The 16,193-nt window shown below is 40.2% G+C and overlaps 1 protein-coding gene across 1 annotated transcript in view; it reads right to left on the reverse strand.

Annotated features, from left to right (window-relative positions):
- Nucleotides 1-682: 682 nt before the first annotated feature.
- The window catches only part of EFCAB5 (EF-hand calcium binding domain 5), a 165,088-nt gene continuing 149,577 nt past the window's right edge, over nucleotides 683-16,193 (reverse strand). Inside the window, exons 21-23 of the mRNA XM_064582306.1 lie at nucleotides 14,984-15,270; nucleotides 14,481-14,577; nucleotides 683-1,565 (exon numbers count right to left, since the gene is read on the reverse strand). Of these exons, the coding sequence (XP_064438376.1) occupies nucleotides 1,372-1,565; nucleotides 14,481-14,577; nucleotides 14,984-15,270 (578 nt within the window). The 3' untranslated portion in view covers nucleotides 683-1,371. The remainder of the gene's footprint in view (nucleotides 1,566-14,480; nucleotides 14,578-14,983; nucleotides 15,271-16,193) is intronic.

The following is a 16,193-nucleotide window of genomic DNA, read 5'->3' on the forward strand; positions in this document are numbered from 1 at the left end:
CTGATAGCATGGTCGTTAGCCTGATAAAGGTTGAAAAGTGTTAGTGAGATGTCTGAGGTGCTGGCAAAAATTAGGAAAGATGGTTGCTAGGCCCCCCTGCTTCTTGCTAGCTGTTTGACCTAGGTAACTCACTGTTTGAGCCTATGTCCTCGCTTATAAAGTGAGGATAATGATATTAGACTGACTACCTTATAGGTTATTGGGAGGATCAAATGAGCTTGTGTGTGAAAATACTTCAAACGAGTTAAAATCCATGCAAATGTATGATATCTGTTCTCAAGCTACATGCCATTTAGTTAACTTAATTCCCGTGATAATGGTTAAGAAGTTAGCATTCTGCAAAAATGTCCTCTCCTCACTGCCTAAAATGTCATTTGTATGCACAGTGAACTCTGTAAGCTTGTTCTGAAGCCATCAGGGTATGTGGCTATCAGTTTAATATCTTCAAGAACATTGTTCCTAGAAATGTTGTTGCAAATGCCCTGAAAAGCCCTCTTCCAAATATGAAATAGGCTTATAGGTTAAAACTGGGCATCCAGGAGATGAGGACTGGTAATAACACTGCCATCTTATCAGAAAAGGTTAAGAAGAGGTCTCCAATCTCAAATTATAAGATGTTTGGAACACATCACATTTTGTCAACCAAATAAAGAAAATGAAGTTTAATTTCCCAAATTTTTATTAAAAATGGACTCTCATCAGATATCTTATTGCAAAGATGAAATCTCACAAAAGAGCAGTAAAGTTTGCTGTAATAATAAGCTTTAAATAAATATAAATTCTTTTTGCAGTTCTTGAACTTGAGAGGTTTTTGTTATTAAAAAAAAAAGGTGTTTTCTTTTTTCCATGAGTCATGGACATTTTCCCACAAGAATTTCTATTCATTGGAATAACTTGTTAAAGTGAGTGGGGAGGGTGAGTCGAAGATGGGGAGAGGGAAGAGGGGGTGCTCACTTAAGTCTCTGAAAAAGTAGAAAAACAATTCCCAGTTCATTTAAAATCTTTATTACTTGGTACCCTTTTAATGTAAAAACTGCCATTTTCCCCTTAAATTCTCAGTCTTTACTTTGTACCTTAAAAGAATTAAAATAACTCTACCCAATTAACCACAATAGTCCCATGGCAGATACAAAGTTAAAACTAAAAGGAAACTTTTAAGTATATGCCATAACATACATTTGGTTACAGCTACCTTCACTGGATATTTTTTAGATCAAATTTCTCCTTAGGTAGCGTTTTTCGTTTTAAAAAGTGCTGAAGTAAATGTCTAGGAGCCGGATATGTCTATGTGGCACTCCTTTCCAATTGAAAATATTTTATAGTTAACAAAACTGAACATGACAAAAATATCCTAAATACAGTACTAATTCATTAGCATTTCCCTGGCATGGTTTCCTTTGGCATTTTTGCATACACACAGGAGTCGGTCTTGGAGGGCAACGGGGGTGCGAGAGCACTATTTGGTTTTTTGTTTAGCTCCACGAGAGCTAAACAGATGTGTGCCCACTGGTAGAGGTATTCGATGACAATATTACCAAATTCCCATACTTCGATTCGAGAATGATCTGTACCGAGAAAAAAAAAAGTGTGGATAGTTTTGTACTTTTATTATTATTATTATTATTTTTAAAGATTTTATTTATTTATTCATGAGAGACAAAGAGAGAGAGAGAGAGAGGCAGAGGGAGAAGCAGGCTCCCAAGGAGCAGGGAGCCCGATGCGGGACTCAATCCCAGGACCCTGGGATCATGACCTGAGCCGAAGACAGACACTTAACCATCTGAGCCACCCAGGCGCCCCTTGTACTTTTATTATTAAAATACAAGTTCCAGTATTATGAGGAAAGTTGGTCAGATATGCTTTGAGTCAAAACCAAAGAATTTTATTTATGTAATTATAAGTAAAGAGATAAATAAATTTTGGTACATTCATATAATACTATGCAGCATTTTATGGTTAGAGAACTAGAGCTACATAGGCCGTTGTCGATAAATCTCAAAAACATATCATCACAAAAAGTAAGTTGTAAAATAATGTGTTCTTGGGGCACCTGGGTGGCTCAGTCGGTTAAGTGGCTGCCTTCGGCTTAGTCCCTGATGGAATTGGGCTCCCCGCTCAGCGGGAAGTCTGCTTCTCCCTCTCCCTCTGTCCCTCCTCCCGGCTCATTCTCTCTCTCTCTCAAATAAATAAAATCTTTTTAAAAAATGTTCGTTTGGATACAACTAAAACACAATTTAAAACCCTGCAAAATAATGTTATATTGTTTATGGATTATAAGCATGTAGTCAAAGTAAGAAATCATGCATAAAACTGATAAACATCAAATTCATAATAGCGTTCTCTCTAGAGAGAAAGAAAGGAGAGTGGGATCAAGGAGAGGTAGAAAGTCTCAACTGTTTCTATAATGTTTTATTTCTTTAAAAGTGTCTGACTCATACATAATGTTAAGATTAAATATAGCATATGGCTCTGTAACGACTACACAGGTGTTAGTCTCTAAATTTTTTTTTTTTTTAAGTAAACTTTACACCCAACGTGGGGCTCAGACTCAAGCCCTCAAGCTCTTTGAACTGAGCCAGCCGGGCGCCCCTCTAACTTCTATGTTTAAAATATTTCCTAATTAAATTTTATTTTAAAATATGTAATGACTACATACCATTATGTTTCATTTGTTAAATTGTAAACTATTAAACTGCCGTTTATAAAAGTTACTGTTCCCCAGGAGTCAATCACTAATATTCAGGTAGAATGGTCCAGTGAAAAGAGAACATGCTTTAAAAGTTGAACAGATCTGGGTTCCAATCTTGGCTCTACATCAACTAGTTCTGTGACTTTGAGCAGTCCACTTAACTGCTGTTAGCCTGTTTCGTCTTCCATAAACAGGGATGATGCCTCAGAATTGTTATGAGGATTAATGAGAAAAGATATGCAACAATCTGTTACATAGTAGTTGCTAAAAAATATTAATTACCTTCCTGCTTTTAGGTGACTCTCACCCTCAGCTCGATGTTTTATTCATTTTTGTTTATCCTGCTACCACAGTGCCTAACTCAATAATGTTTGCTAATTTGAGTTGAATAAACCATTAAATGATACTTATACTTGAATAAGAGTTTTTAAATATCATCTTCTGTCCAATGGCTCATTAACAACAATGACAATTATGTCCCTCATGGGTATCTATTAGGATGACAGAACGTATTTTATTTCCCTGTATTCTATCCCTTCTTTCTATGAAGGAACAAGATTCCCTGAATTAGATTTAGCCTTTCTATGGTTTTGAAGTTTTGACTACAACAAAAGGTACAATATGAGATATGAAAGGCACATAAAAAGTGGGAAATATTCAAAAGTCTCAATTTTTATTTGAGGGTGACTTTAAAACGTGGAGGTACAATTTTCTAAAATTTTCTCTTTTAATACACACGGAAGCACCATCTTTTCTCTCAGTTGTGATTGTTTAATAAATGTTGAAACATTAAATTATGGAATAATTAAGTTAGGTTTCTCAAATATTAAAAGTCTTCAGGTAATAGCTCAGGAACATAAATGACAGTTATGAATAAAAACAAAAACAGATGCTGGTCATGAGAGCACATTAAAAATACCTGATTCATCTCAAGTTATGGGTAATACTAGACCAATGAACACACATACTTAAAATATTGAGGTGCATTTGTTATAATTGATCCCTTTTTGTATTAATTGGCTTCCTGGAACCTTTACAAGGTAATGCTATAGGCTGCAAAGATTACTTTGATTATCTTAATGTTCCAATGTCATGAATCTAAAGTTTATCCCAGGTTTCATTCCTAAAACCAATCCTAATTCATTTTCTGAGATAGCAGTTCTGCTGCACCGAACAGTTTTTATCCTGCCTTCCCCAAATCTGCATTAAGAGCTGTGTTCCATTGATGCCTGCCACAGTGTGCTTATCTGAACATCCAAATGAAACAGACCCCTATCTGCAGCCAATATTATGGTAGTCAGCCATCTCCACGGTGATTGAAGGACACGAGGATGGGGAGGGAGGACGCTCCCTTTCACAAGCCCCTTTTGCTTATTTCCTGTCTTTTTGTTACCGGGGACAGAAGTTCTGGGCCTATCTGGGCTGTGGTTCCTGTTTGCCTGCTTTTTCCAATGAGAGATTGATGTGTTAACAACTGGCTGCAACGATTTCTCTAATGAAGCCTCCTTGGCTCTGTTGGGTTTCCATCAACGACGGTTGAGCGCTACTGCCCTCTTGTGGTGGAGAGATGCCAGATTTTGCAGCTTGGCAGACGACAGCGTCAGATTGCACAGGGGTGGTAATTCTTTCAAGCAGATATACTACTTTTGTTTCTTTTCTAACCATAAGAAATTATATTTTTTTGCTTTGCCTTGGTGAAGGTTATACTAAATTATTTGAAGACATCTGAGCTAAAAGAATTGCTGGTTCAACCTTCGAATCCGTTTATGAACCTATTAACTCAGAAACATTTTATGGTATTTTTGTAGGTTCTAGTTTAATCAAACTTCCATAAGGAATTGATTTTGCTGAAGACATTGGGATGTTCTAGGGTATTTCTAATTCAAACTCCCATTATGGATCACTGCTTTAACACTAGATTAGTTAAATCCTTTGGGGAATTACAATTAGAAAGATGGGTAAAGCAAAAAATCATGACGTACTTAAGCATCAAGTTCCAAAGTTAAAGTGTTAACTGCTCCTTTCAACTAATAACTCAAGATCAGCAGTATTTCTTGAATGTTCCTCTCCTTATCGTTAGTTCTTAGTTTTAGTTCCTTTATTTCTATTGCTTTATATACCCTATGCCACCTCTTAACATTACTGCCACATGCAATGAGCTGAATGTCCATGCCACATTGTATACTTAAAAGAGCACATGTGTGCATATTTCAGTTTTTATATAGGTCAGAAAACTCATATTTGCCATGGCAGTAGGGCACTTAATATGTCATTGTTAATTTAATGTGGTCTAAAATGTACTGTAGAGTGCTGCTTCCAGCTTATCAGGAAGAACTCGGTGGTAAGTGGGGAGGTAAAAGCACATGTTTTCTTGAATTATCCAAAGTTGGGTAGAATTTTGTTCCAGGTGGAACATTGAGTTCTTGCAGGTATATTAGTTTCATTTTTGTTGTATGCAAAATTTCTGTACGATATAGCACATTGTATTGGCTTGTTTTCATGATACAGCTATAAATCAAATGTGGAGAATTGAAATCAATGCAGTTTACTTTACAAAAATTCATAATTTAATGCCGTGGTGTCTGAACTCTTTTGATTATGTGCCTCCATCAGTAACAACAGTTTGAGCACGAGCCCCGATATATGTTTATTTATGTTATTCATTTTAAAATATTTAAAAACAAAAAATAGAAATTAGGCAATGGTGGGATAAAATAATTACAAATAGAAGTCCTATGATATTTTTCTTTTTTTTTTTAAGATTTTTTTATTTATTTGAAAGAGAGAGAATGAGAGAGAGCACATGAGATGGGGGAGGCTCAGAGGGAGAAGCAGACTCCCCGCTGAGCAGGGAGCCCGATGTGGGACTCAATCCCGGGACTCCAGGATCATGACCTGAGCAGAAGGCAGTCACTTAACCAACTGAGCCACCCAGGCGCCCACCTATGATATTTTTCTTATACCCCAAATGTACAGGCATCAGTTGTTTGCTCCTTCTGTTTTCTCCTTTTTGTCTGGAGCCTTGTGGGGAAAGCTTACAGAAGTCTCTATATTCAGTAAACACATTCATGCTCTCCCCATTTTCACTCTGGTACTGTCTCGACTGTGTCTGATGTCCCCCAGCCCAGAGACTTTCTATGTTACCCTCTCTGAGAAACAAACTTCTAGTGTTGGAGATAGGAAGTTGTCCGGCGGTGTGACGTAGAGATGAGATGCAGAGACCAAAACACTAAAACAGAAAGAAAGGAGAAAAAACAGGGAAAAGAAAACTTCCAAAAAGAATTATTGTTAATACCCTCAGAGAGAGAAGGCGTTGCATTCATGAAATGTGAACAAGATGTTGCACAAAGCAAATATTTAGAGAACCAAGGCTCTTAGACATTAAAACATGCAGAAACAAGAATTCAATAGGATTAGAAGATAAGGTTGACAGAATGTCTCAAAGTGAAACAAAGAGACAAAAAGATGGAAAATAGGAGAGAAAATATAGGGATTTGAGAGACTTCATCTAGGAGATCCAATGTCTGAATAATAGGAGTTCCAAAGAAGGAACACAGAAAAGGGAGGGCAGGTCTTCTAGGTCAACTTCTAGGTCACCTTTATGTAAATGAGAAAAAGACACCTAGCATGGATGAATGCACTCTGTGAGTGCAGCTTGGTAAACAGAAAAAGATGTGGAAAGAAAAGGATGCCCCTCCTCTGAGCAGACATAGCCTTAAGCTAAGGCGCACAGTTGAGTGAATGGAATCCTGGTTAGATTTCAGCCCCCACCCACCTCCTCAGCAGGGCACCTTTGTGCAGTGCCCAGAGGGCACAGCCTGCGGTCACAACGGTGATGCCATGGGAGAAATCACACAGAACTTAAGGACCTGAGTGTCACAAGAGAAAAGGCCCAGTGAATGCTCAGATCAATGGATGAAAACAGCCCCATATCAAGGCATAGCATTATGAAATTTTAGTCTTGGAGTGGAAGGTGGTGATTCTCCAGCTTCTGGAAAGAAACAAAACAAAACAAAAACGAAGAAGTCACATGCACAGAATCAGGTTTCAGAAAGGCTTTAGACGTCTCAACAGCAATCTTGGAAGTTTCCAAATTTCTTCAGACAATGGAGCTAGTTCCACAAGAAGTTAAACAGAGAGTTTCCGTATGACTCAGCAATTCCACTCATTATATACCCAAGAGAACTAAAAGCACATGCTTCCACAAAAACTTGTAAACAAATGTTCATAGCAGCATTATATACACAATAGCCAAAAAGTAGGAACCACCCACATGTCCATCAACTGATAAATGGATAAGTAAAATTTGGTATCTCCATATAATAGAATATTCAGCCGTAAAAAAGGAATAAAGTACTGATACATAGAACAAAGATGAACCGTCAAACATTTTGCTAAATGAAATAATCCAGATACAAAAGGTAACCTGTTGTATGACTCCATTTATATGCAATGTCTACCTAGAAAAGGCAAATCTTAGAGACAAAAAGTAGATTAGTGGTTGCCAGGGGCTGCGGTAGAGAGGGGCTAGAGCCAGTAATTGCTAATGGGTGCTGCTGGGTTTCTTTTTTTGGAGCAATGAAAAAAAATTTTTTAAGATTTTTATTTATTTATTTGACAAAGAGAGAGACAGCGAGAGAGGGAACACAAGCAGGGGGAGTGGGAGAGGGAGAAACAGGCCCCCCCCCCGCCCCGATGCGGGGCTCCATTCCAGGACCCTGGGATCATCACCTGAGCCGAGGGCAGATGCTAAACGACTGAGCCACCCAGGCACCCCATGGAGCAATGAAAATATTCTAAAATTAGATAGCGGTGATAGTTGCAAAGCCTTGTGAATATACTAATAACTACTGAATGGTACACTATAAATGGGTGAAATTTGTGGTATGTGAATTATAATCTCAATTTCTCGAAGAAGACAATGAGGCATTGTCTTCAAGATTATGTTCTCTGGCAAACCAAATCAAATATGAGGGCTGAATAAAAACATTTTCAGACATGAAAGGTCTCAAAAAATTTACCATCCACCCACTCTTCCTCAGAAAACTACTGGAGATCTGCTACCTCAGAACAAGGCAAAGTAAATTCCTATGATAGCAACAGAATGAATTTCAGGAAAGCAACTGAGTAGCAGGTCTGGGGTGGGGGAAGACCCTAGATAGAAAGAGAATCAAGATTTCTAGAACAGATATCTTGAAGAAAAAAAAAAAATGGAACTAAAAAAGTTACCTGATAAAACTTTCCCCCAAATGTCTCTTTTGGGAAATTATATGGAAAGACAAATGGATAGGGTGGGAATTATGAAGAAATACCAAGAAAATTCAGCAATTAAAAAAATAAAGCTAATTATTTACTTCAGGAAAAACAAAAAGTGAAAAAGGAGCAATCCAAATATGTTGCAGTGTTCAGCTATAGATAATATTTGCATAGGCAAAATCATGTGAACACTGCATTTTGATTTAACCCCAAATGGTAATATAGTTACATTGGGAGGTTAGGATAAGAGAATGGTGGTATAATAGAACTAAACTTTCATCTGTAATAGGAAATAATTGATAAGGTTGAAAACTGATGAATGAAAAGATAGCAATATTGTATAATATTAGAAATACAGAAACATGCCAATGTCAGAAGAAACAGTCAAAAGAGTCAAAAAGAATTGCTTCTGGTAAGGGGGACTGGGGACAGTGAGAAGAGAGAAGAGGATGGGTTAGTGACTCTTCTGTTAATAGGCTTTTAGTTCTTTTTGACCTTTTAAAATACTTTAATAAAAATATAATTTTTATAATCCTTCGTGATAAAAGATTATTTAACGTCCACTAAAATGAAAAAAAATGTGTTAAGGAAATCTTGAAAATTATGTTTGCCTTAAATAGAAAAAATGTTCTCATTAAACTGATTTTTAGCAGACTTTATCAGATATTAAAGCATCAGTGATGGTATCTAGACAAATAAAACCATGTTGTTTCTCTAAATTCAGTAACTACTGTTGGAAAACTTCAAAATTTAAAATCAAAAGGAGTGGTAAGGAGCAAAAAGAGAATTGATTATTTGATTTTTTTTTTCTTTCTTCTTTCTCCCTGGGGGACTGGGACTGGAGATGGAAGCAGTCTGCATGCATGGGAAATGAATCAAGCATCCAGGCCCCAAGTCTTTACTGAAGCCTAAAATAGTTTCCCAAACAGTGTGTGAATGAATACTTGTCCAATATCTTCACTAACAGGGCCCTTTAAGAGGTTTTTTCCAGGACAAAAGGAATCTTTTCTGAAACTGAATGGGTGTTTCTTCCTCTAGAACCTGACATCTGTGAGCACTTCATAAATGGCACACTCCAGGCTCCCTGTTAAATAAACCCAGGTCTACTGTGATTGCAGGTTTCTTCCTACAGGTAGGAAAACAACAAAGCCCAGAAGGAATCACCATCCAAGAAACTAGGTCTAAGAAGGTGTTGGAGAACTGCAAATCCAAACCAATGATAGTCTATAGAGGGTCCAAATTAATAGGACAAAACAATGCTCTTGGTATCTTGTTACCCATTTCACTCTGACTCCTTTAAAAGAACCAGGCACGGGGCGCCTGACCGGCTCAGTCAGTTAAGTGGCTGCCTTCGGCTCAGGCCATGATCTCAGGGTCCTGGGATTGAGTCCCACATCGGGCTCCCTGCTCAGCGGGGAGCCTGCTTCTCCCTCTCCCTCTGCCTGCCACTCCCCCTGCTTGTGCTCTCTCTCTCTCTCTGACAAATAAATAAAATCTTAAAAAAAATTTAAAAGAACCAGGCACATCCTCACAGTTGCAGATTCAATTCAGCTCTGTATTCATATTATTTCTGGAAAGTGAGAGAATCTTGTGGAACATTCCTGTCTCATCTTCAGCTGTGCTGTGCGGAATGAAGGAGACTCTTGTCCCACTCTTGTAATGGAGAGAGATAGAGAATAGCACTTGCTAGAGCCACCATGGTGATGGTGATAGCACTTAGGAAAAGATCACCTGGGGAAGGAGAATTTTGAAGACAGAGTTAATTAGGGTTATGAGTCTGGCAGTCCTTCCCTCTGACGGTGGGGTATCTCCCTCCATTGCCCTCTTTGGAGGATCATGGTGGTGTTTTGTTTTGTTTTTTGTTTTTGTTTTTGAGGAAGCTGGTGAATTTCTTTACAGATGGTAATGGCACTGAGGTTCTGGCTACTTTGGCTTAGGAGGAGCTCTAGGGCTCTTGTAGGGGAAGTGGAGGGTCTGGGGACTCCTGCAGAGACCAGTGCCTGTGGACTTAAGAGATCCTTGGATTTAGGCATGGGGAAGAAGTATGGCCAGAAATACAGGCTCTAGAGAGCAAAGTGATTCTGGTCACACTTGAAATGAGAGACAGCATTCTTCTCGCTTCTAGGTCTGAGAACATTTCCTAGTAGACAGCATCTGTCCAAACCCCCTGGGAGGGGAACATGGGACAGGTACGAGACACCCTACAGAAAGGGCAGGCGAGGTTGGCAGCAGAGGTCCCAAATGGAGGGGGGAGACTAGCTCCTTGAGAAGGTGGTCAGGTCATGGGTCTTCGGGTAGAAGAGGCCAGCTCCTGGGAGTGCTTTTGATGCCCTACTGCATGCACAGTTGTCCGGGTCACTGGAGTCACTGGGATCCCCACAGGAAAGTATGTCAGTGCAATGGCACAGCCTTGGGAAGGCAAGCCTGCTGAACAAAGCTGCCCAACGCTCCTCCATAGATGACTGCCTCAATCTAAAGGTGGGATTCTGCTGCCTGGAATTCCACCAGAATATAAAACACCCTTTCTAGAAATGCAAACCAAAACCTATGATCTAAAAGACAAAAAACAAGTATTGATGAAGGTGTGGAGAAAACAGAACCTTTGTACACTGTTGGTGGGAATGTAAATTGGTAGAGCCACTATAAGAAGCCATGTAGGTTCCTCAAAATATTAAAAATAGAACCACCGGGGCGCCTGGGTGGCTCAGTCGGTTAAGCGGCTGCCTTCGGCTCAGGTCATGATCCCAGGGTCCTGGGATCGAGCCCCGCATCGGGCTCCCTGCTCGGCAGGGAGCCTGCTTCTCCCTCTCCCTCTGCCTGCCTCTCTGCCTACTTGTTCTCTCTATCTGTCAAATAAATGAACAAAATCTTTAAAAAAAAAAAAAAAATAGAACCACCATAGGATCTGGCAAATCCACTTTAGGATATAGATTCAAAGGAAATGAAATCACATCCTCAAAGGGAATCTGCACTCCCATGTTATTGCAGTTACTTACAATAGCCAAGACATGTAAACAACCAAAGTGTCCATCGATGGATGGATGAAGAAAACATGGTGTACGTATATACAGTGGAATATTATTCAGCCATAAAAAGAAGGTAATCCTGTCGTTTGCAACAACAAGGATGGACCTTGAAATCATTATGCTAAGTGAAATAAGTCACAGAGAGAAAGCCAAGTGCTATATGATCTCACTTGTCTGTGGAATCTGAAAGAACTGAACTCATAGAAACAGAGAGCAGATTGGTGGTTACCAGAAGTAGGGGTTAGGGGTTGGGGGAAATGTGTGAGGGTGGTCAAAAGGTACAGACTTCCAGTTATAAGATAAATAAATTCTGGGAATGTAATGTACAGCCTTGTGATTGTAGTTAACAATACTATACTGTTTATTTGAAAGTTGCTAAGAGAGTAGATCTTAAAAGTTCTCATCACAAGAAACAAATCTTGTAACTATGTGAAGGGATGGATGTTAACTAAACCTATTGTGATGACCATTTCTCAGTATATACATATATCAAATCATTATGTTGTACACCTTAAACTAATACCATGGTTATATGTCATTATATCTCAATAAATCTAGGACCAAAAATTAAAAAATAATAAGTAAAGGTGTAAGGTTTTCTAAACATTAAAAAATATATATTCTTTTCTAGAACTAGGATGAGTAGGGTGAAAGTTGGCAACAGAAGTCCTAAGAAAGTATGGGCACATCACCAGCCCCGATTTTATCTTCTTGGCAAAATTGTTAGTTTGGAAGGCTTGGTGGGTTAGGAGCTATGTTAACAGTCCCTCCCCAAGATGTGCAGAAGGGACAGATAATGTTGGTGGTATTTCATGCTGGGTAGAGCTACTGAGTGGGGTCTTAGTTAACACTGCTGGAAGGCTCAGATACTTTTTTTTTTTTTTAAGATTTTATTTTTTTATCTGACAGACAGCGAGAGAGGGAACACAAGCAGAGGGAGTGGGAGAGTGAGAAGCAGGCTTCCCGCTGAGCAGGGAGCCCGATGCGGGGCTCAATCCCAGGACCCTGGGATCATGACCTGAGCCGAAGGCAGATGCTTAACGACTGAGCCATCCAGGTGCCCCGGCTCAGATACATTTTGAGCAACAAATTGCCCTTCCAGAAGGCTCCTCTTTTTCCAGCACAAACAGAAAGGGGTCCCAATGAGGTCCCCTTCCCTTCCCCAAATGGAGAGCTTAGAATTTCCTGATACAATTGCATCTGAAGGAGAGAGGGTTGGTATCTGGTGGCCCATGAACTTTCTTGATTGCCACAGAGACTATGATAACGCTCGAGCTTTGGCGGTGGTGATAGGCTATTGAGTTGCGGCTGAATCCAACTCCATTAACTGCAATTGGATTTCCTGCCACCTGAGGACACTGTTGGAGAAGAGAAAGTGGTGGGAGCGTTGACGATCAAGGCTGCTCAGAAATTGGCTAGCACAATTTAAAGTGCGGTCAGGCAAAGGAGGCAGAAATTTGCATGTTTTCTCAAACAAAGGAGTTAAAATGAGTAATGGGAGGTAGTTCTGACACAGGCAAGTCGGAGGTGGAACCTGCCTTGGGACAACGTCACAGTATATATCTTTGTCTGGGGATGAGCTGATTAAGGGCGAGAGCCAAATCCTGAACACACCTGCAAGATGGAGAGTGGAAGGGCTTGCTCCTCATCCCCAGCTCCCATCTGACAGAAGGACTAGATTGTTCAGTGGTGAGTGCCTGCGTCCTTGCCCAAGTAGGGGAAATATCAGTCTGAGAGGACATGAGTGACCCCGGCAGCAGGGTCTGGCTCTTGGCCAAGGGGCTGGCAGGTTGGGGGCGACCCAAGTGGAGCAGGAGCTCAGGGAAAACATCAGTTAGACGAACGGGTCCCACGTGGAGGGGAAGGGTGTGCTGGGGCCCATGGCGGGGATTGAATCTACTTTAAAGGCACTGACACAGAGAATATTTCTTCTGGATTTTAAGTCTTCAGTGAAGAGTGAGCAAACGAGTATGGAACGAGTAGAGACACAGATCCAGCAAACAAGTGTTAGTTTTTGTTGTGACTGTTATTACTGTTTCCCTTGAGTAGCACCTTAAAAGAAGCGATCTGTGTGACATCTGTGAATTCAGAGGCTCCCGCGAATCAGCCCAGAGTCCTGAGGCTACAGTAGAAGCCATTCCAAATAGAAATTCTAGTCTTTATTCACTTCACTCATGGTCCTCAAGAACTCATGTTAACTTTTCTTTGGACGTCATCTTCTCTCCTCTTCCCCAGCACTCCCAAACTTCTAAGAGTATCTTGCCTTCCCAGGCCAGAAGATCTCCCTCCCTTATCCATCTGCCCTGGCTCACTGCTACCTCCTTCCCCTGCCACAGCCACCCGAGGAGTGTGATGTCTTCAACTGGGTTGCCTTTCCCTTCCTCTTCTCCTCCGAGTCTCTCTGGTTCAGAGTCTCTTGGCCTCATATGTGTATCCCAGAAGTCTAGAAACACTTCTGACTTGGTCCAGAGTCTCCACAGACAGCAGGAAAGGGGGGAAGGGGAGGATAGGGACAGGTTTAGTGAACAATTTCTATAGAGCCATTTTCCCAACTGATTAGTTCTTCTTAAGAAACAAAAAAAGAAACAAATTTTAAATTTATTCCTTATCGGTTCATTCACACAAACGGCCTGAGGTCTTTGGTGAGATAACACACACCCGTGGAGGAATGTACGCTTGTATAGGTATATTTACTCTTTAAAAAATTTTTAACTCCAGTATGGTTAACATACAGTATTATATTAGTTTCAGGTGCACAGTATAATGATTCCACAATTCTATATATTACTCAATGCTCATCATAAGTGTTCTCTAAATCCTTCACCTATTTCACTCTGGACATTTACTCTTTTTTTTAAAAAAAATATTTTATTTATTTACTTGAGAGAGAGTGAGAGCACTGAGGGAGAGGGAGAAGCAGACTCCTCGCTGAGCAGGGAGCCCGATGCAGGGCTTGATCCCAGGACCCTGGGATCATGACCTGAGCCGAAGGCAGATGCTTAACTGACTGAGCCACCCAGGCGCCCCTGGATTTTACTCTTATATGTGGCCAGTTCTCTGTGGCCAAAGAGCTCATCACCTTCTCCAGCCTGGGAGCCTCCCTACTCTTGATTCCTGCTGATTGTCCTTCTCCAAAAAAGTCTGTTAGTAGTCTACAAAGACTCATGATCTGTTCATTGAAACCCAAAGATAGTAATAGTCTTTTTTCTTTAATGTACTTGTTTCCTATCCGCACTGCAGCCCCTACTCACTTTTTTTTTTAAATAAATAATGCACATGTATTCAATAAGTGGGAGATGAATGTGATTCGGAATTCTCAAATGTGTGGCATGAACAGTCAATTATAGACAAAGTGTCCCTCCCTTTAAGAGGACTACAATCAGAACTGTTTTTCCTAAAAATTGAGTTTATAAGCCACTTACTTTATTGTAATAAAAATATCTGAATATCTGAATTGCAACTATGTTTTATTGCTGTTAGATTTAGACCACAATTAAGTGTAAATTTACCTCTGATATGTTCGCCAATGAGCTGTAAATTAACTTTCACATTCTTAGCAGTCGGATCAAATTCACAAATATTCTCGACTAAGTAACTCTTAACATACTGTGAACGAAAGAACAAAAGTTATGGGAGCACCAGCAAGTAGAAAGAGAGCACCCCCAATTCACCAGTTTACAGAATTCCATGTATGTAAATTTTAAAACAGGCAAAACCAGTCTATGGTGTTAGAAGTCAGGATTCTGGTCTGGTCACTCTGGGGTGAGTGTGTGTGTGTGTGCGTGTGCATGTGTGTGTGTGTGAGGCGGGTGAGGGGAGAGGGTACAAAGGAAGGCTTTTGGGATGCCGCTGATGTTGTTTCTTGATGTAGATGCTGGTTACAAATGTTCATATCATACAAATTCTTGCATTTGTACATTTAGGATTTGTGCGATCATGATTGGTATACCTAAACTTGTGTGGGTTATTCTTCGATAAAAAGACTACTTAAAAACAAAACAAAACAACTTACCAGTTTACACTTTTCCCAGTTTCTGAAGTCACCTGATAATTCCAACTCTGGATGAATGAACAAGATCACCCCTATCAGGATGTCATGTACGAGCTTTGTGTTGGCTTCCAGCTCCTGGGACTTGCTATCTGACGGAGATGTGAACTCTGGTGGAAGATTATAATCATAGAGCAACAGTGATACGAAGTCTAGGGCGGTAAGCAGCCGGAGGCTTTCTTGCAGTTCTTGCAGCATAATTCGGAAAAAGAGAACTCCTGCCCGCTGGACTTCTCCTACATTTTCAATCTCTGAAACAACAGAGTGACACCTCACACTGTTGTTTAGTACATACAGTAGTTTTTCATAGCACTCTGAGCATAATACAGTAAACTTCTTTTTTCCAGGAAAAAGAAGACCATATCCTATGGTTCTAAACAATCTTAGTTTCTCTAGTGATGAAATCAAAACACAGAAATGGAATTACACCTGGTGAAGCTCACAGGAAGAGGCTTTGAGGAAAGGTAAAAACTCAGGTTTGGTGGTTGGACCTTAGTTTGAATGCTTACTCTCCCCCTTATTAGTTTTGTCTCTCTGAACCCCCTTTTCCTGTCTGTGAGCATGGGGTTGATCCCTATTTCCCTGGTGGCCTGTGGGAATTAAATGAGATGATATATGTAAAAGCGTTTAGTGGATAAGTACAGAGTGGATGCTCAAAAGACCAGAAGACATGCATTTTCTTCTTTTTTCTACTTAGCCCACCCTATCTAATGGCAAGAAACCTCTCAGATTAATCCCACACAACATTACTCTATTTACTCCATTCTAGGTAGCCAGAGGTTTCCATGCTTCCTTCCTTCCTCCCTGAGGCCCAAACTGGTTCTGTGCTAAGAGTAGCCTAGTGGGTGTGGAATCACAAGCCCTAGGGTCTAGTCTTGGGTCTGCCACTAGCTTGCAAACGGACTGTTACTCTGATGGGTGGGCGTTAGCTTATCTGTAAAACAGAATGTTCCATCGAATTAATACTGTGTAAGATAGTGGGCAGAGCACCCAAAGTGGGGTGCGAATCCAGGCTTCCCCACTTATTAACTGTGTGATTTGGTGCAAGTTGTTTTGTTTCTCTGAACTTTACTTTCCTCTCCTGTAAAATGAGTTATCACCATTCACCTGAGAGTTATTGGTAAGGACTAATGGAAATTACATATGTAAAGTGCTTGCTCCATGATGGGGCATT

The sequence above is a fragment of the Mirounga angustirostris genome, unplaced genomic scaffold (assembly GCF_029215605.1).
Source record: "Mirounga angustirostris isolate CCGP_5_RB_7025 unplaced genomic scaffold, mMirAng1.0.hap1 SCAF_17, whole genome shotgun sequence".
Taxonomy (NCBI): Eukaryota; Metazoa; Chordata; class Mammalia; order Carnivora; family Phocidae; genus Mirounga; species Mirounga angustirostris.